The sequence below is a fragment of the Podarcis tiliguerta genome (assembly GCF_965153285.1).
Source record: "Podarcis tiliguerta genome assembly, chromosome: 3".
In the NCBI taxonomy this organism is placed as follows: Eukaryota; Metazoa; Chordata; class Lepidosauria; order Squamata; family Lacertidae; genus Podarcis; species Podarcis tiliguerta.
In genome coordinates, this window is record NC_139536.1 from 94,691,136 (window position 1) to 94,712,776 (window position 21,641).

The 21,641-nt window shown below is 40.1% G+C and overlaps 2 protein-coding genes across 5 annotated transcripts in view; one reads left to right on the forward strand and one right to left on the reverse strand.

Moving 5' to 3' along the window:
* TPO (thyroid peroxidase) overlaps positions 1-21,641 on the reverse strand; it is a 990,904-nt gene that overhangs the window by 881,773 nt on the left and 87,490 nt on the right. The gene's annotated exons all lie outside the window — the stretch shown is intronic.
* FBXO25 (F-box protein 25) lies at positions 929-20,600 on the forward strand. Of its 4 annotated transcripts, none has more exons than XM_083431756.1 (11): positions 929-1,099; positions 4,049-4,191; positions 9,353-9,453; positions 10,549-10,598; positions 11,124-11,216; positions 12,635-12,728; positions 13,198-13,382; positions 15,259-15,441; positions 15,961-16,104; positions 17,886-17,912; positions 19,462-20,600. In XM_083431756.1, exons 2-11 carry the CDS (start codon positions 4,055-4,057, stop codon positions 19,549-19,551), a joined length of 1,104 nt encoding a protein of 367 aa, XP_083287882.1. In that variant the 5' UTR covers positions 929-1,099; positions 4,049-4,054; the 3' UTR covers positions 19,552-20,600. The 4 variants fall into 4 exon arrangements, with proteins under 4 accessions (XP_083287882.1, XP_083287884.1, XP_083287881.1 ...); XM_083431755.1 differs by lacking the exon at positions 929-1,099 and adding an exon at positions 2,045-2,331; XM_083431758.1 differs by lacking the exon at positions 17,886-17,912.

Genomic DNA, 21,641 nt, shown 5'->3' on the forward strand with positions numbered 1-21,641 from the left:
ACAAACCAACAAAAGCTATCACATAGATACACAGACACACACACACACACACAGAGAGAGAGAGAGAGCTGCACCCCCTATCAAGTATAAAAATAGTAAAAAAAATACTTAACTAAAACTTGGTTCTTCCCCCCACCCCCACAATACAAATCTTTATTACGGTCATAGACCAGAATTTAAAATCTAAAAAGTGCTTTAGAAAGCTAAAAGGTATTAAAACACAAGGTGAATATAAAAGTCTGTAAGAATTTAAAAGAAGCTAATAGAATCCAAAATAAGGGCCAGGAACACTGGGCGGGTGTGGAAGAGCACAAAAGGTTGATATATAAAGACTTTAACTATCATTTACAGAGCACTCTGATATGTTCATTAAAACTGGTGTGTGTGTGTGTGTATTCTATTAATGTTTAATTGCTTTTTAATGATTGCTTTCTCTCTACCTCTATGTTTTATCCGCAAGCCGCCTTCAATCCCTATCCGGGGGAAAGTGGGAATATAAGTAAATATACAATAATAATAATAACAAGAAGAAGAAGACGATGCAAATTGAAAGGTTACAGAGAAACACCCGTAAGGTTGCGAAATTTAGCACACACACAACCCTCCGGAACTTGCTGCTGCAAATGTTCTGCGGAGCTCCATCCTACTACGCGCTACTTCCACGGGACGTTGTTCCTAAAGCGGGTTGTATGAATTGCAATCCGATGCAAAGCAGCGACGCCGCTCCGAGCCGGTTCAGCACGACTCGCCCTCTCTCGCTTCTCAGAGTTCTCCTAACCCCGCCCAGGGGGCGGTGGGAGGAGCGTGGCCCCGCCCCCAATCCGCCTCCTTCTCCCAGCCTCCTCCTCCTGACCAAAACATTGACACGTGCTCCGGTCCCTCCTCGTCACGTGACGTGTGTGGGAGGTGGAACCTGGGACGTCACAACGCCCCGAGCAGCCAACCGGCGGCCGGGATGCCGGGTGGCAACAAGCGCCGCTCAGGAGGGCCAATGGGGGGAAAGCGAAGAAGGGGGGCGGGCGGAGAAACCGAAGTTCCTTGTTGTCGTCGACGTCTCGGTCAATAGAGACAGTATCAGCCTTGGCTGGGAGCGATTGTGGTGAGGAGGCCGGGAAGGCGAGGTGGGGGGGAAGGGGGGGAGGTTGTGTGGGAGCCGTTGGTGGGGGGGGGGGGGAGGGGAGGCGGCCGTTGGAAGGCCAACGGTCCCCTCAGGGGAGAAAGGAGCAGGCGGGGGGGGAGGCTGTGTCTGGCAGGGGCTGCCAAGAGGGTGTGTGTGTTGCTTTTAGTGTCTTCATTATTTTGGCCAAGAGTCCTTCCAATGGGTGGGGGGCTTCAGTTTGTTCCTCTCCCCCCCCCCCCCAGGTTTTACACAAATCCTCTGGTCTCTTAAAAAAGAATCTGCCTCTAAATGGCCCCCAAAGCCCCTGGCCTGTAGTATAGCCCCCTCCCCCCAAATGAATGTGGTGCCCCCTCAAAAGTTATTGGGAAGGGTACATGTCCCATTGCAGTGAGGGGGGGTGTTGGTCTCCCCCCCCCCTACAGTTCTGTCCTTAGGTGTGGTTTTGTACTCTTGTGTATATGTATATATTATACACAGAATATTTTAAATATTATATATATGTATGTGTGTATATATATAATGTGTGTATGTCTGTGTGTATATATATATATATATACATTATATATACCTGTACCTGTGTGTGTGTATATATATATATATATATATATATATGCACACAGTATATATACTGTATATATATATACAGTGGTACCTCGGGTTACATACGCTTCAGGTTACAGAAGCGTATGGTTACAGACTCCGCTAACCCAGAAATATTACCTTGGGTTAAGAACTTTGCTTCAGGATGAGAACAGAAATCGTGCTCCAGCGGCGTGGCAGCAGCAGGAGCCCCATTAGCTAAAGTGGTGCTTCAGGTTAAGAGCAGTTTCAGGTTAAGCACGGACCTCCGGAACGAATTAAGTACTTAACCCGACGTACCACTGTATGTATATAATGTGTGTGTGTGTGTGGTGTGTAGCCAGGAGTAGAGGTCATTGAAACTTTATTTATTTAATAACATTTCTAAAGAGATTTATGTTTTTAAAATCCTCCAAGTGATGCGCATTGTGCTCAGTATAAAAATATCAATTAAAACAGAAATATAACCTAAGAACAATATAAAATGAAGTGAAACAGATTCAGAGCATTCATAGGAATAATGATAGCCAGTCTTATGGTTCATAAAAGGCCTGGTAAAATAAATATGTACATTAAAAGCTTGGAGCAGGTGTTTGGGAACAAGTGATGTTGATCACCCTTCTTTCATGAAGGTGAGTAAGGGGGGATAAAGTAGGTCCCAGTGTTGGGAGTCCAGGGCCTACTAGTCACAAATGTTGATAACTAAATGTAGGAGATTCTAATGGAGTTCTGTGTTAAGGTCCCTTCTTTAACCAAAGTGCCATTTTCATTTACTTCAGTTTTAGAAGACAAACAAAAACCACCCATTGTATCTTAAATAAGTACGTGTTAAAGGCATAGAAATAACGCTTTTGCCAAATATCAGCAAACTCTGTTAGTTCTATATGTATATATTATTTTTTATTGACTGTGTTAAAGACACATGCCTGGAATTGGGCCACAGAGACTGCTGTTCTTGGTCAAGAGTTGTGGCCAGAGTTGGATAGCAGGTGATAGGAGTGTGGACTGTCAGAATTGTGTTTGCATCTTTGCTTGTTGCCAGGAGAAGGGAGTAGCTATAAAGAATATGAGATGGAATGAAGTTGTGTGAGTCTATTTTGGCATCCACTGAGGTTATAGAAGTGTGGAAAACACAGTTGTGGTTAGCAAAACTAAGGTCAAGGTGGTTGCTTGTGTAACTAAAACATTGTTGAATTTAATTTCTATATCTTATGAAATGTGTGTTGTGTAAAATAGCACCGGCCTGAATATTCTGCTGTTCAGTGCCATTGAATCTATGTATTAATATCACTAAATTACTTAGCATGATGGAAGAAAGACGTTACAGTGGTGCCTTGCAAGACAAAATTAATCCGTTCTGCGAGTTTTTTCGTTCTACGAGTTTTTTCGTCTTGCGAAGCACCACTGCGTATTGACGGTTTCCCGTAGAAATGCATTGGCGGTTTAAAAAAAAGGCGCAAGACGTTTCGTCTTGCGAAGCAAGCCCATAGGGAAATCCGTCTTGCGAAGCAACTCAGAAAACGAAATACTCTTTCGTCTTGCGAGTTTTTCGTCTTCCGAGGCATTCGTCTTGCGAGGTACCACTGTATATATGTGTATGGGGTTAGTCAGAATAAATATTTTGCAACACTTATTTTGTTGGTAAGTATTACAGAATATTCTGATCATTAATCCACTGACTTAGATGGCTATAAAAGCTATTTAGGAGATTTCATGGGGGATAAGACTCTCCATGGCTACTAGTTATTATGACTATGTGCAGGAGTTTTGATGTTCAAAGAAAAGTGAGGTGGTGGAAGAGGAATGTCAGAGTGATGGACATGGGGGGTTACAACATATAGTAGATAGCATTCTTAGGATTGATGAATCTACTTTACCCATATGCAGCCATTCCTGAAACAGCCTATTATTTGTTTGTTTTATTTTATTTAATGAAATCTATATTCTGTTTTATTTAGCAAAACCTTATTACAAGGTGACTATAAATAAAATGTTAAGTGAAACAAACTACTTTGACATAACAATATTGTGTGTTCAGCATATTGTGCCATTTAGATCAGTGCTGGTAAAAGCGTTCACTAGTTCAGGATACTAATGGCATGGCCTTTGTTTCTTTCATGTTGCCTCCCATCTTCTTGCAAGAAATGTTTAGCATAATACTGCACACAAGGAGGCATGCTCTGACAAATTGGTTAATAGCCATTTATATTCTCATCTTCATGGCTATGTCTTTTATTTTGTTGCCATCTTTTGCCACAATGTTTCTCTTGATGTTAATTTATAAATATCATCCTGCTGACATAACAACAACATTGTTAAAAGTTGCATTGATCATTTGTTGCCTTTAAGGAAACCATGCCTTTTCTGGGCCAGGATTGGCGATCTCCAGGGTGGAGATGGATGAAGACAGAAGATGGTTGGAAGCGATGTGAGCCCTGCAGCTCAGAACTTGAGGATGAAAACAACCAGCTTAACAACATCAGTCATAATGTGTAAGAGAAGAAAAAGAAGGGGCCCCTTCTCATTAGCTTAATACTGCTATAAATCAATGCCTATTTTTCTCTAGGTGGGCATGTATCTCAGGGCTGTATTTAACACACAGAGGAAACCGTCTGTTTATTTGCTGATCTTAATCATGGCAGGAACCTTTTCCTCAAATTCATGTAGTGATTTGATGCTCAAGCTACAGGTACAGTCAGGAACAGGAGTCATATAGGGGCAGTTTCTGATGCCCTCTTTATGTAAAGTGTTGCATAGCTGGCACTTAGATTTAAAAACAACAACAACACATGACCATTACTGCCACCAGGATACAAAACAAATAGCATTGAAAACTTTTGTTCAAGGAATGGGAGGTAAGAGAAGAGTGTAGAGACAATTTATTGTGCCCACTTAAGTGAAAGCCCAGAAAGTTGAAATGCAGTAGTTTGTGGAATTAGAAACTCAGCATAGTTTTAAGGATTTGGGATGAAAATCATTTTAGAAGTAAAGCTGTTGCTTTTGGACTTCAAACCTTAGGACTGTAGGCAGTATTCCCCCCCCCCCCCCCGGTAAAACATTTGTCAGCATTGTTAAATCACTTGGACTTTTCATCTAGCTACAAAGAGTGTTAGGTGTCTTACTGTTACTGACCTAAAATAATTTGCTATTGGATTTTGCATTGGGTTATGTGGGATTTTGTGGGATGACACAAGTAACAGTGCTGTGAATATTGCAAAATAATATCCTGTTCTTTTCCCTATGCAGTAGGGATAGTGTGTGGTAGTGCATGCACTGATTATTCTGTGGAGAAGGGACGCCACCTTGTATTTAAGAGCAGGGTAACTAAAAGCTGCTTTTTAGTTATTTAAAATAATATGGCTTTCAGAAGAAATGTAACAACCTAATTATTTGATGCAGTGTTGTCATGGAGACTTGCCTGTTTTAAATATAAGGTGGGCTATTAGATCCATTTTGGTAAAACTAGGTCATCGTTGTGAAAAGCTTGAAATTACAGGCTTGGAGGGACTTGCTGTGTGATCTTCACTACAAGGGCATGAAGGATGCATATGTTTGAAAACCTAAGCACCTGTTTTGCTGGTGGCAACAAACAGGCCAATCAAGCCTTCTTTCAGGGGAAAAATATCAGGAAGTGTGTATATTAGGATGGCTTTTATATTGTGTGGCATGCAGACATTCGATGATCTAAATAAGCACATCATGCGTTCACATAAACCACATAGTTAACAGTCACAGACAATTCTAATGGTAAAGTGGTATTCATAATAAAATGGTAGTTCTAATCACGGGTTGGTATTTTGTCTTGCCCCTTAGTTTGTGTTGTTATTTCCCCAAACTGGCAAAAGATAAGCCCTTATATGTGTTTGGTGTCAGCAGTGTGCCAGGTGTTGCTCAGACCTAGACCTATAGAAGGGATTGTGCTCCTACACTGAAACAGTTTCTTGCCTGGGTGACTTGCAGTGAAACAACTTTTGAACAGGCATGCTGCTCACAGCTTCCAGCTGTGGCAACATGACTTGTGTAAGGCAAGCAGGGTGGAATTGAATCGCTTTGCCTCAGTTGTCTTAGAAAATCAGGGAAATTTGACTTTGATACAAGTTTTTGTCAGTGCAAGGCTATGTTAAACTTGTTCAAATGTGGATTGTAGGCTGTTACTTAATTCAGGTTTCTATTGGACAAGGGTGGCCACTTCTAGCTGGAAAAAATTGCACAGAATATACAAATTTAGAAATATTTTCCTTAATTTAAGTGGAGATGCATCTCGCCATCACTGGAAAGTCTGTGGGAATCAGGTGGCCTATGTGCCTTCTCGGTCTGCTGTCCTACCGCTGGCTATTGGTAGCCAACTTCAAGGGCCATAATCTCCCTTCAGTCTTTCAAATAGAGGTCTCCTTTAAATTGAGCTCTGTTCTCTGACAGCTCATCAAATAGTGGCTAGTCCACTGTAAAGAAAAACCCATGCCCAACTAGAAGAGACTTCAAAAGTCATTCAATATTATTCTAGATCTCGCTGATTCATTTGGAAAGTTGGTAAGATGCTTTGTTAAATTCTTGATGTGCAATACCGTTTTCATATTTGCTGTTTAATCCTCCAGATTAGTTTGTGATTTTCCCCCTTCTCTCCCCTCCCCCCTCAAAAAAATCTTTATTTTTCTTGTCTTGGTGATTTACAACATTCAGGCTATACTGTGGGTGCTTTTTAAAACTCTGAATTGACAGTGATAAATACCTTCATTTGACAAACTCAGCTGTTTTAATAAAAGTGAACACTGGTGAGTGGGAAAAAATGCATGTATACAATTTTCCTGTCAGAATAAAGATGGGAAGATAAAAGTAATTTTACTTTCCTTTTGTACACTTTGTGCTGTAAAGCTTCAGCAGTTTTGCTTATCTGTGTGAGGCTAACTTCTTTGCAAAGGAAACAATCTTAGGTTATCAGTGTTTTGGAAAACTGAGTGCTTTGTCTTTTGTTGATATAACTAGTGCATCTTTCAGTTTTCTGTGTGAAAATAAAAAAGCTTTAATTTACAAGTTGTTGTAAACCTTTTAAATAGCTTTCCACATCAAACTCATTTTTAGCAATTTTATTTTCTATATCCTAGGTTCTTTTTAAACTTGCAAAAAGATTGTCAATAAACTGATCCTCTAGGGCATTATGACTGGGTTGTCATCTCTTTCAGAGGACTTGACATATTACAGGTAGTGTAATGCTAACCCCTGATTTTGAGTGCTGAAGAGGCTTACCATGTGTGAGTATGTCCTTGAACCCCTCCTGCAAAATACTGATCATCTGGAGGGAACCCTTTCATAGCTTGCAAAAAACTAACATATTGCATATGAGGGTTTTTTGGGTGATGGGTGATTTTTAAAGTAGTGATCACTGGGACTGGATCAGTCTGAGTAGCTGTAGAATTTATAAGAATATCTAGAGGATTTATAATAATATAACAACACTATTAAAATAATTCAAAACAATTCACAACAGAAAAATATGAATTATTTTAGCATTATTTACCACAGATATTTTCTGTGTTTTCTGTCTGAAATTCCTTCCTTGGTAATTGATTCACAAGGCTACATAAAAGCAGTTTTTAAATAAACACATGCATTTGTTTCTTTGTGAGTCAACAAGCATGTGGACAGGGGTGATCTAGGACAGTGTTTTTCAACCTTTTTTGGGCAAAGGCACACTTGTTTCATGAAAAAAATCACGAGGCACACCACCATTAGAAAATGTTTAAAAAATTAACTCTGTGCCTATATTGACTATATATAAAGTAATTCTCTTGAATAGGAATCAAATAAACACAAAGAAGCATGGTTTAACATTCAAGCATGGTTTAATATTTTGTTCTTTAATGGCAAACAAAAACGTTGCGGACCGTTCTCTGCTCAGCGGGGATCGATCCGCTGATTCCCCTGAGCCGGCGGATGACAGCTCCGTCTCCGCACTGTGTGCGGAGAGGGAGATGTCAGAGCCCCGCTGCTCTCTATGGGGAATCGGATGAGAGCGGACCGCCTGTCCGCTCTCATCCGATCCCATCAGATCTGATCCCCACCCAGGACGGATGGAAAATAGGGTGGACACACTCCGGCGCCCGCCTAGTGGATGAAAATTTGACTTTTTAAAAAAAATCTTTCGAATTTTTCCCACGGCACACCAGGCAACATCTCGTGGCACACTAGTGGTTGAAAAACACTGATCTAGGAGACCTTCTGTACTTAGACTTTCAATGTTTTTAAACCAAGTCCCTCACCCAAGACTCCATGATAGTATCCTATTATGGGATAAGAGGGTGGGTCCTCATTTGGAATAGTAATTGGATTAATTGGTTAAAGCACTGGTCTTCATGGCCTGATCCAAGGTGGGTCGCAACAGGAGCACTACCACCATGCAAATATAAGGTAATAGGTTAGGAAAAGGGTCTCACAATGCATATTTGGATTAAAAGTGGGCCCTGAGTCTGAAAAGGTTGAAGACTACTGGGTTAAAGAACAGAAAGCAGAGTAGGAACCTACAGGCAGATTTCACAGTTGCGGCATGTAAGTAGGTAGGGTTCTCCAGGATCTGTATTGAGATGGGTGCTTTCTAACTTGTTCATTAAAAAAAAATATTATTTGCATTTTCAAAACAGGAACAGAGAGCATATTTAACCCCGCTCCCTCCCCTCTCCCTGTCCCACTTACAACCATACCAAATACAGCATATGTACATATACCATATGACTGTCCTTCCATACTTTTCTTGGTTCCTTTTGCTTTTGTACTACTCCACGGATCCACCTCTTTTTAATCATCCAATTTGTTAGAAGAGGGGTTATTTGATAAGGTCCAATGAAGGGAACGCATATGGAGTTAATAGATCTATGGAGATTTAAACACCTAACAGAACGTGACTGTACGTTCCGTTCAAGATATCAAAATAGTTCCAATAGATTAGACATGGTGTGGGCCTTCAAAGACACTCTTCTAATTTATTTATTTTTTTGTAGAAAGACAATTCTTGTTCATTTGGGGCATTTTCCCTACGATTACCCATCTTTCCTCCTCTATTTTAATCTCTACTAATATTATACTGCCTAACATGTTCATTTTTATTTTTCTGGAGTTGGTGTGAGGTGGTTCAGTTTTCAGATGACATGTAATTATTCACGATGGCAAATTTCAGTGGAGAATAAGGCTCTGAGTGGTACCTGCAGAGGCAGCATGATTCTCTGCACCAGTTCCTTGGGAACAGAAATGAGGCAAGGCTATTTTGCTCATGTCTTGTTTGCAGGCTTCCCATAGATGTCATTTTGTCCATGGTGAAAACAGACTGCTAGTCTAGGTGTTTGAAGCAACGGTGTGATTTTACATGTTTGTTTGAAAATAAGGGCCTATTATGTTCAGTGGGGCTTATGCTCAGATAAGTGTACATAAACCCTTAGGCTGAAATCACAAACACTTACTTGAGAGTAAGCACAACTCAACATGGTGGGATTTACCTTCAAGTATACATGCATAGGATTGAGTTGTTGCACTGGTAAAACCAACAGCCATCAAACAACATGAAACTCTGAAATGCAAATGACTCATTCCTACCTTCACATACTGTGGTTTGTTCAATTGTATCTGAGGGATTGGTTCTTGAAATGGATTTTTTTTTCCTTTCAGCATCTTAGATAATGATGAAGAAATATACTGTGCTGATGATTGTGAATTTGCAAGCAAGAAAAGGAAAAAGGATCATTTTAGGAACAATGCAAAATCTCAGTGTAAGACTAAACTATTTTTTAGTTCTGATAATAGTTGACAGTGTAAGCTTGCTTTCCAGCGTATTTCAGCAGAACCTTTACATAATGCAAATACTTATGTATTTGAGAATGCTAGAGTAGCTAAGAATTACTTCAGTGGAAACAAATGACATGTGTAATATGCTAATCATTTGCACACACTCCATGAAAAAAGGGTAAGGGAAGGTAATGGAAAAATAATCTTGGTTAAGGGTTTTGTTCTTAACATAATAATAGGGAGGCTTACTTTTACCAACAGTGAACTTTAGTAAACTAGCATCTGTGCAATTTTGATTGTGGGTGTATGTAGCCTGCTGGTGGGAGGTAAAATCTCATTTCAAATATTTATAAAATGTACCCAGGACTTACAGAAATTTACTTGAAAATGTGCTTCCCTTAAATCAGATAGATTTTGGTTTATTTCATGCATGATTCTTTGCATCACAATGGCTTTCATGATTCTTCCAAGCAATCATTTGCATAACTGTGTCTGATGGGATTGTTAATTAATGTGGTGTTGGCCATGCTTATCCCACAGAATTGCTGAGATTGGATGTTTTTACTTCCATTCTTGATTAACTGTAGTTCAGTGTTGTGTCTGAGTCCTAAATTGTGGCTAATCTTAACTACACTTAGAGAAAACGAACTAGCATCAAAAATTTGGTTTGAAATGGACTTGTTTCTGCTAACTAGGGTGAAGTCTATTACATGACAAACTGCAGGTAGTCAGAAGTGGAATCTTCCAAACTCCTCTGTAGCTGCACTGGAAGAGGAGGTAGAAAGATCACTGACTTGTCTTTGTAACTCTAAACCATGGCTTTAGGCAGGGATACACACAGAGAAATCTGCTTTCATGTGCATAGTGCCACAGGTGGACAGGACAGTAGTTTTGGTTTTAAAAAAATTGGTGGAAAACCTTTCCCTCTCATATTATTAAAGATTGTTAGAATCTTTTTGCAAAAGAATTTGCATATGATTGCCTACTAGTTTTTGATGGGGAATCTTTGTCTTCTTTACTCGTAAATCAATACATCTGCAGCAGAATATTAAAAAAGGTGTTCCTTATCTTGCTTCCAGGCTTCTATCGTGAAAAATGGATATATGTTCATAAAGAAAGCACTAAAGAAGTAAGTGGTGGGCATGATTTATGTGCTTTTGGTAATTATCCATTTAATTAATCCACACACGCTAATGTATTTATTAGCTAGCTGCACTCTTATTTATTTAGCTAGTCGGTTGGGGGGAGAGTCAGCATGACAAAGCAGTTGCATAGGGAAGAGTAATTCAGATTTCAAAGCTTCAGTGTTGTGGGTTTTTCCTCATACCTTCTATATGCTAGCTTGAACATACTAAAGCACAATACTACTGCATAATACTTTCCATATGTAGACAGATGGAGAGAATGGCCACTGGTGAATGTAGGAGGCAGCATGAACAACGGCTCCCAAAGCAGCAACTTATTTCTTCCCTTCTAGTTTCCAACCCATATGTCATGAGTATTGGGGAAATGGGCAGCTAGGTGACTGTGGGACATTAGCAGCTATGTGATTTGTGTGGGTGGTACATTCCAGGCTTGCACATTTATCCTCTCCGGGAAGGCTTCTTTTATGACTCTAACATGTTTCTCCCCCTCCCCCACTTTTCTTTTCAAGAGACATGGCTATTGCACGCTGGGAGAAGCTTTTAATCGCTTAGATTTTTCAAGTGCAATTCAGGACATCAGAAGGTTCAATTACGTGGTAAAAGTAAGATGCTCTTGTACTATGTAGTTCTGTGACTGAATTTAACTTACTGTAATTTATATATATATATTCTCTCTCTCTCTCTCTATATATATATTCTCTGTATATTCTAAAGGTTGCTAACATTAAGATAGTTCATCTTAAACTAGAGCCAAGGAATTGCCTCCATTTCTCAGATTAAAAATTGACATTGACATTTATTGTAAAGCGACAATGTCTCAAGCAATCAGAAAAGAGTTCTCCGGGGGTCCTTTGTGTGATATCTCTGAGAGTCTTACCATGATGCTCTTTGTGGTTCTGAACTATTATAGACCAGTACCAAAGGACTGCTTGGCTGTACCTGTCTTCCCTACAAGGGCTTTAGACTTGTTTGTCCAGTGACATCCCCCACGTGTCACCTGGCAAGCTGCATCTAGAAAATGAAGATTTGTCAGAATCGGTTGTACACAAACCTTTGAGCCTGCCTAAAGCATCTCTTTGGATACTGGACTTTATTTTACTCATTTCCATTCTGTAAACTGATGTATTAAACAGCTTTGGTTAGGAGTCTGCATTTTAGTTCATGCTGTTTTACTATAATTTATCTGCCAACAAACAAAGTGGGCCTTCAAGTGACCAAATGTGATCTTATTTTTTTGTTTAGTGTCTATTCATGTTCCCAAAGACACGGGGATGGTGGTGGTCAGATTTCTCTGTCAAAGGTGACTCCTGGGAGCAGCTTTGTTTTGAATGTAGCTCACATTTGTAGGCTAATGCAGACATGCTGCTGCTAAGGATCAACTATACTATGTTGTGAACCCCCCTGTGATCCTGGAATGAAGAGTGGTATACAAATTTAATAATAATAATTTGCTCAACCATAGCTAAGCCAAACAAAGAGGTTGTACATTCCTCCACTCAACCATCTCCCTTCTAGAGCTTGACCACAAGCCAACTATTATATTGGCGGCGGCAGTAATCACAGTTAGGGCTAAGAAGACATTGGCACGACAACTCTGAACTTCATGCTTAAATGTGAACGTTGCCTGAGAAAGTGTGTTTATGTGTGTTTATCTTAAACATATACTATGAGAAGCCTAGAAAGAGTAATAAAAAGCCCCATTGAACACAGTGATACTTCACTTATGAGTAAACATGCTGTCACATCTGCACAGCACTGATCTTGCTGTCACCCTGCCCCATGCAGGTAAGCCACAGTGACACAAATATCATGAGGGCAGCTCATCTGCTTGCCCACCTGATTGCTATTTCCCTGCCCCAAGGAGCTAACAAACTAAAACTTGACATGGGAGAAATGGAGTAAGGGAAGGGACTCTACCCCTTCCTCCCCCACCTATGCTGTATGTTGAGGAATCTAAAGAACATAACTAATTGTGGCTTATTTGTTACACATCTTCTAATACACAATTATTATCTTGTAGCTTTTGCAATTAATAGCAAAATCCCAGTTAACTTCATTGAGCGGTGCAGCTCAAAAGAACTATTTCAATATCTTGGACAAAATTGTTCGCAAAGGTAAGGACACAAATTTCCATAGCTGCAAATGACACTTTTGCATTTTGATCAATTGCTGTTTAGGTTTTAAGAAAGCACTTGCCCAGTAGTCATGGATAACAAGAAACTGCACGCAGGTCAGTGAGTGGGGTTGTTGGAGGAGGAATGCACTGGCTTAGTGCAGTGTGGGAATGAAAAAGACAGCGGTGGATCACCACATTTGCATGCTCCTCTCCAAGAGCTCCCACATCTAGTTGGTCCAGCTAAGCTATAGTTCAGCTTCCCATGTTGTGTGAACAAGGCCATCATGCTGGAAACCCCAGATCCTTGGTCCTGCCATATGCATTTATTTGCTGGGGCAGCAATTCTTGGCTGTTACCTTTAAGATTATAAAACGACAATGGATCAGCTTTTCAGCTCTTTAAAATAAATGTAAAGTGTAGTAGGAAAGCAAGAATTCTCACGTGTGTTTCTAAATTCCCACTTGAAGTTCTGGAGGACCAATACAACCCACGTCTAATCAAAGACCTTCTTCAGGAGCTGAGTTCTGCACTGTGCATATTAATACGGGGCGTGGGGAAATCGGTGCTAGTAGGAAACATCAATATTTGGATTTGCCGGTTGGAAACCATCCTTCTGTGGCAGCAGCAGCTCAATAATCTTCAAATACCCAAGGTATACCCAGCTTTTATGGCTCTGTTAAATGTGACGTTTGAACTGTGAAATCCTTTTATCTGTGGGTGTCATCTGTCTGCCTCTCTCTGTCTTCCCCTTCCTCTCTGATACGGAATTATAAACAGGCATAAAGCAGTTTTTTAAAAAAAATAATCACCATTTGTTGAGTAGAGCAGACACCAAGATAATTAAACTGTGATGGTGAAATAGGCAATGTTTTGTTTTCAGTGCTTGATTTCAAGACATCATCCTGTACCAAGTTGCTTCCCAAAAAGTACTGGGTATCTGCTGATCATAGCTGTCAAGTGTCCCTTATTTGAAGGGACAGTCCCTTATTCCAGGGCCATGTCCCGCTGCTGTCCCTTATTGATGGATGTCCCTTAAATGTCCCTTAAATTATGTCCCTTAAATTTCAAAGGAAGCAGCTCCTCTCCCTCCCTCCCTGCTGGCCAGGGAGGCTCCAACTGTGTTGCTTGGCTTTGTTGCTCACCCAATAAGAAGTCTAAGAACGACTGGGGGGTGGCGCTTGCATGCCTTGTGTGTGGCTAGTTAATGCCAGCTGAGGGGTTTTTTGAATGCTGGACGCCATTTTGTTGCACGTGCTGCTGCAAACTTTGCAGTGCAAAGCCAGGTCGGGGAGCCATCTTAAGTTGAGGCTGCATAGGCCTTGTGGTGCATGTGATTCAGATTCTATTCAGTTGAACCTCTGGTTACAAAGTTGGTTGGAAAGTGTTCTCAGAGCTACCAGCATGAGTTTGACCAGACTGCAGGAGGACAGGAAGACAGGAGTGCCCGGAACAGGTGAGGCTGCAGGTCCCTTATTTTGGCTGCTGGTCCCTTATTTTCAAGGTTGCTGGTCCTTTATTTTCAAATCTGTAAGTTGACAGCTATGCTGCTGATATTTAAGCCTTCAAAAATGTACTGTGGCTGTATGAAAATATTTATTTGGTCCTCTAACGGTATATTTTATAGGTTTAGTCAGAACCATTAAAAATGCATTAATAGTTGGCATTTAGGACCAGCCCCAAAGACACTTAACTACCTGAAGCAAAGCGCAAGATGGTGCCCCTTCCCCGTTCTGCATACAGGCTGGCAGACAGGGACAGGAGAGCATCCTCCACAACATCTGGATGCAGCAGATGTTGCAGGACAAGCCACACCACTTTGGATCCAGGCAAATGGGTTCAAAATTGGGGACCACTTTAACAACTGTTGCCTTTTTCTTTTCACAATAAAGCGTATACTCAACAAGTTTTATGATGAATTACAGTGCAATCCTAGCCATATCTACTGAGAAGCAAGTCCCATTGAGTTTGATGGGGCTTGTTTCCAGGTATGTGGCATTAGGGGTCTCGGGTGGTGCAGAGCCTCTTGGGCTTGCTGATCAGAAGGTCAGCAGTTTGAATCCGCATGACACGGTGAGCACCCGTTGCTCTGTCCCAGCTTCTGCCAGCCTAGCAGTTTGAAAGCATACCAGTGCAAGTAGATAAATAGGTATTCCTGAGACGGGAAGACAAATGACGTTTCTGTGCACTCTGGCACTCGTCACGGTGTCCCATTGCACCAGAAGTGGTTTAGTCATGCTGGCCGTATGACCCGGAAAGCTGTGGGCAAGCGCCTGCTCCCTTGGCCTGAAAGCGAGATGAGCGCTGGACACCATAGTTGCCATTGACTGGACTTAACCATCCAGGGGTCATTTACCTTACCTTACCTTACCTTACCTTTATGTGGCATTAGGATTGCAACCTTCAGATGAATTTAGCTGTTTAGATTTGAGTGTTTGGGGGGAGAAAACAAACACACCTAAGGCTGCTCAAACTGAAATAGTGAGTTTACTTTTGAACTTATAACTAACTGTTGTTAATTTGTTTTTCAGCAAGTCACCAATGGACTTACACTCTGCGATCTCCCTTTACATATGCTGAACAACATCTTGTATAGATTCTCAGACTGCTGGGACATTATCACTTTGGGCCAAGTGTCTCCCACATTGTATATGCTCAGTGAAGACAGGCAGTTATGGAAAAAGCTTTGCCTGTACCATTTCGCTGAAAAACAGGTTAGAGGAACTTTGTTATTTTAGGGTTGAGAGAGGCTTTGTATACAAACAGAAAACACATGGGAGTGTTCTCGTGTGTTCATTATAAGCAAATGTATTTGGAAATCAATCCCATTGGTTTCAGTGGAACTGCTTCCAATTAAGAGTGCATATGAGTGTAAATGCATGGCACAGTCTGATGTTTACTGCTCAGTAAATCTTCCTGAATTTGGACCTGCTCTGTAATAAGCATGCATAGTCCTACAGCTAGCTTTGATCACATCAAATATGTAGAGTATAACCATTTGTAAATAATAACCTAATATTTTTTTAGCACAGGGACTGTACCCTCCAGCCCTCCAGAATGGGCAATGGTCAAAAATGATGGGAAATAGGGGTCGACATCTGCACAGTCTCTTAAAATATTTCACATCTGACTTTCCATTACTTTTCATAGCTAAATAGTTTTTTTAAAAAAAATCTGAGTCAGATGCTGGTTAAAACAGCACAATAGCCTTCAAATGTTACCTTTCTGTTCAGTTCTATAGGCACCCTATTCTGTCAGAAAAAGGTCATATTGACTGGAAGCTGATGTTCTTTGCACTTCAGAAATGTTACCCTATAAAGGAACAATATGGAGATACCTTGCATTTTTGTCGCCATTGCAGTATTCTCTTCTGGAAGGTAAGAAATGAAATACCTAGAATGTTAGGTTGGAAACTATTCAGTAACTGAGGAAACAATCAGAGGGAGGAGTAGTCTTATATATAGAGTTTCCGTTTCACAAACTAGAATAGTCATGAATAGCTTTCAAAACAAATTCAGAATGTAAAAGTTCAGCTTTGTACTATGTTTAACAATTAAATATTTGGGGAATTTATTTTTAGAGCACTTCGGGTGTTTGCCAAACACAACACTGAAAGCAACTTAAATATTTGCAAATGGAAGCTTCCACTTCCTGAGCCTGTGCGTAATAGCCAAGAGGGGGATTACAGTGGGGGAACTAGACTTATAGATAGGTCTGAAAAAGTTAGTCATTCCTTAGCTCTTGTTATGCTGCCTGCTCCTGTGTTTTCCTTTTTAATGATTTGTGGTCTAAAAAGACAAATGGGCATTTGCAAAAAGTTTCCTTTCCAAGTTGCCTGGTTGTGATTCTTTCTTGTCAGATATAGAGTTGGGGGGAGAGATTTTAATTCAGTTTGAAGGGAAATCTATTTAATGTTATGAAACAATACGCAAACAAAAATGTAGCTATTTTCCAAATTCATACTTTTCTGAATTTTGCAATGCAGTTCTCCAGCCAAGTAATTCATACAAAAAGTGCATAGAAATGCATATATTAGTGAAAATAACAGGCAAAAAATACAGTAGAACAGGGAAAATTTCTTTGCAAAAAAAAAATGTATATTAGGAGAAAATAGCACTAAATGCAGGTGGATTGTCAAGAGAAGTTTTTAAAGAGAAAAATCACAACCTGATATGAAGAACATAAGACTGGAAAAACGAGAAACAAAAAATGACATTTGCCTATCCTTATTCAGAGATATCAAATAGCAAAATAGCAATTTTACAAACTCTTAGTTGTACAAGCTTCAGGACCATGTAGATTTCTCCAGTGTGAGTTTCCCTTTAATCATTACATTAGAAACTCACAAAAGCTGTATGTTCAAGGTACTCCAGTATCCCACTTACTAGCACATCTAGCAGCAACTGAAGTTGCTCCAAATAATGTATTTACATGTGGCATATAGCAGCTCTTGCTTGAATCATGTTTGCAGTAAGAGCATGTGCTAGAATCTTATCTCTATCTGCATGGGCACTTATTGGACTTTTAACACAAATAATACAATACAAGCTCAGAGGTAGTTGAAGAACCTCATGTGGAAATGTGGTAATAAAGAAACTCTGAAAAGGGTAAAGATATGAGAGGCGAAGTATTCAATATAATTCATTCGCAGTCGCTGATGTTTAACTCTCATAGTGTTCTAAGGTACTTGCAATGAGATCTCATGTCTGCTTTCTTGGACTCAAGCTCTGTTGCTTTAGCAGAACATGCTTCCAGGTACTGCTTTGAGGATATGATGTCCGCCTATGGGCATCTTATGAGAAAATCTTTGGTGTTTGAGATAATGAAGGTGGCCGAATTCTTTAAATATCTGCTGGGGTCAGAGTGGCAAAGTAAATTTTCCCTTTTTGTTTCCTGATCAAGGACACAGGCATAGTGCAAAAAAATTATTTCACATGATTGATGCCAATTCCTGACCTTTTATTATTTTGATTTTTCATTTCTTATAAGCAGGATAACTTTTCTAACCAGTAAAATTGTCTAGATAGGAATGCCCTGCAGAAAGCTGTTGTATATCATGTACTGAACTCTGCTGCTTGTCCTTCTATCCAATAAAATATTCCTCTCTTTTGCGTCTCTGCCCCTCTACCTGTTTCTTCCTTCATGACTTCCTCAAAAGGACTACCACCTTGCTTTGTTACTCAAGGTACTTTATGTGCATTTCATCCTGCCTTTCTTCTGTATCCATGTTACATAGCTGAAGCAAATAAGATTCTTGTTAATGTAATGTCACAGCCCTGAACATGTTGTTCTCTCACTTAATTGAGATTTCTAGAATTCTTTTCTTGGCTATAAAATGCTGCTTTTTAAACCTTACATAAAAAAGATTCAGTGTCTGATGTAATCAAATGAAGTTTCCAATGAACTCCTCTCTTAAACTTTGTCACAGGAATGTAGCTAATTCTCCTGAGAAGTTGTATTATGTTTAAAGGCTGTGTTTTTTAGGTTGCTAATGACTAGGAATGCTTTCATTTATTTAGGCTGCAATCCTATATATTTCACTTATCCGGGAGAAAGAAAGTCCCATTGAACTCATTCTGGCTTACATTGAAGTAGGCATGGAAAAATTTGCATGGTTTCATTTTTATTTACAAGGTTTATATCCATGCGCATTTACAATGGTACCTCTGGTTGCGCACGTGATCCGTTCCGGAGCTCTGGTCAGATCCCAAGGTGTGCGTATCCAGAGGTGCCACTTCTGCACATGTGTGCGGCGCATAGAGCACTTTTGCACATGCACGCACAGCAAAACCTGGAAAAATACTCCCAGGTTTGCCATGCCATGTATCCTGAAGGATACATAACCGGAGGTGAACGTAAGTAGAGGTACCACTGTACTATATAACAGAAAGGGAATGTGCAAACAATACATGAAGAAGAAATGTTTGACATAAGTAGTAAAAGGACGTATAAGCATTACATTGTAACACCTTATCAAACTTTTACTGGAATCCCTTTCATTTGTTCTGCATCTGTCTTAAAACAGATTGCTGCACAAAAGGGCTAATCTTGATGACCACCATCGCCACCGCAGGTCTCCTGCACCTCACGCTACACTGTCAAAGCCACTGTGTGTTTCAGATGAAGAACAGGGTGTATTGCATTCCAGCAAGCAAGCTGTAGAGCAAATACATTGCCTATACTTGCACCCTTTTCCTCATCATGATACGTCAGTAAGTAAGGATGCATGATTCTTTATACTGCCTACCTAAAGAAAAATGTGTACTGTATAATGCACAAGTACACTTTAGGATGACCACAGTTCAGTGGAAGAGCTCATGCTTTGCATGTAAATGTCCCAAAGGTTCAAGACCCTGCAGATCTGCTGGTCAATGTAGTCAATACAAAACTAGACAGACCTAAAGGGTCTGACTCTGTAAGAGGCAGCTTACTATGTTCTTACAGTCACAAATGCACTTCCTTCATGAGCAACTATGGGATTGGTCACTGGGTACAACTGGAGCTCCCAAGAGGCTCCAGGCCTTGCCTCATACGTGATTTAAAGATAGAAGCAGGAGACCTTGAACAAGATACGCATCTTTCTCTCAAAACGGCACTGCTGTTGCAATATTTTGATATCTATAAATAGTAGCAGCTACTATGTATAAACTGTTGGCTTTGGATACTGCTTCACAACCAGTAACAGTCTGCCTGCCTATGCAAAGAGAGAATAACTGTGCCCTTCGTTTTTTTAGGATACAGGACATCCCTGCACAGCCAATGATCCCAACAGCTGCTTCATGCCAGTTTCTCCTCAGCACTTCATAGACCTCTTCAAATTTTAAGTGCAATCCATTAATTCTTGGTGATTTCTTCATATATATTTTTGTACAGTCATGCAGTATATGTATAATGCTTTTTGTGCAATATTTCCCAGAATGTGCTTTGTAGTTATAAAGGGATGTCATAGGGTCAAAAGGAGAGAACATTGACCAGAGCATCATGTAAGATGTTCAGTTTGTAGTAGGCAAACCGAAGGAATATTTCATTTTGCAAGGGAAGATGTATGGTGGAAGCCGGAGAAGGTGTCTACAAAAGGAATCATTGGAGTTTTAGTCAAATTTTGGAACTGTTAATACATCGATGATTTACAAACATTTTTGTTAGGGTTCTAGTGATTTTTAGTTGATAACTGTAGGCAGTTTCCTTTTTGGTGACCAAAAACAACCTGCTTATTTGATCTTTGTCTTCATCCCCTTCACATCCTATTTCAATTGTGCACAATTTGCACATCCTATAAATGTTAGGAGATTCTCTGTAGGCTTCTTTGTACATACCATGTCAGCTATTGAGTTCTGCGCATCAGTAAAAAACATAGTTTTGTGTACCTGTTGTGCATCCTCTTGTGAAAGAAGCCAACTCCATTTTGTAAATACATTATGCAGAATATTTATTTTTCTTAAAATATATTTTATTAATTATGTCAAACCTAATTGTGTCCTAAATAATGTGAGCTGCTGATTGCTGGCTCCTGCAGTGCGATGAAGTTTTCTGAAGGTAGTCCCATCCTTTTATATGGTGGTGGTTTCTCGTAACAAGTACAGCAATGCTACATGGTACTGCTGTGGAAACTTGGCTAACTCCAGAGGAACTGAAAATAGCCTAATAATGGCTAGCACTCTCTTGGATGCTACTACCCCACCCCACCTCGATATGTAATAGTGTAGTTCAGAAAGGGCAAATTTAAAAACAACTTGCAGCGTGTTCTGAAAATCTTGAAACAATCATTCCAATTTAATGTAGTATACATGTGAGTACAGGCCTTACATTGCATACCACAGTGTGTTTTGAATCTAGTTTTGTACGCAAATAAATCATGTTTTTTGCCTATTAATTCTTGTCTGGAATTCTTTGTCTTGGCACCCAGTGCTTCTTGAGATTTGATTTGATTGAGATCAATGTGATTTTCTTCAAGCATGAATGCTTAAAAATGCTCATATCATCATATTGGCTTATTGTGGCTATTGGATCCACAGGAAAGTGGCTGAGTTGGCCATGTGATAACAATCCTCTGCATCTTGATAATTGCATGTCACATTCACTAGAGAGATGTTGCTATTATCCCCATATGAGGAGTGGAAGGAGAGGGGCTTCCCTAAGAGCTCAAATAAGTCTTTGGCTTTTTAATAGCCAAAAGAGAAGTGGTTTTAGAATGGAGAAGCAGCAGGCAGGGGAAGATTTAACCTATTTCTCCAATACCAAAACCCTGGCTGCTTCTCTAGTTAGATTCCCCATTTTTTCACAACAACCTTTTCTTAAAATATTTGGATGCTTGCTATATGCATTTGTGTAGTTAGACCCTATGAGTGCCCCCTTTTCTCACTAATACTAGCGTACAACTAGGGCTGACATACATCTTGATTTCCCAGGACATGTCCTGGAATTTGCCTCTGAAAATGGCGTCCTGGATTATTTTTCAGAAGTGGGGCAAATGTCCTGGAAAACTGGCAACAGGGGTTAAATCATGCCAAAAATGTCTTTAAAAGCTCCAGAGCTCAAAAATATAGCAACCCTAATACAACATTTTTTCTTGATGAATGCTGACAATCTCCCAAAGGACGAAAGAAGGGGACTGAGTGCCCATTAGCCCCCTCTGTCTGGCTCATTCCTGTTTCCCAGCAACTACAGTCATACTTGGCTATAGCAACGTGGAAGCAGGACAGTATGGTTGAGGGAAAAGATGGTGGAAACAATTATATATTAACCCAGGCCTTTGGGCATCTAGCATTCTGTTGTGTGACCTACCAGTGTCTAAAGATGAGAGGGAACTACTTATACTGTGAACCTGTTGCTTATCTCCAACATAAATGCTGCTTGCCTGATTTATGAGTTATTTTATTATTTCTGCAAGATACCTGGATTCGGGCTTTGTTTG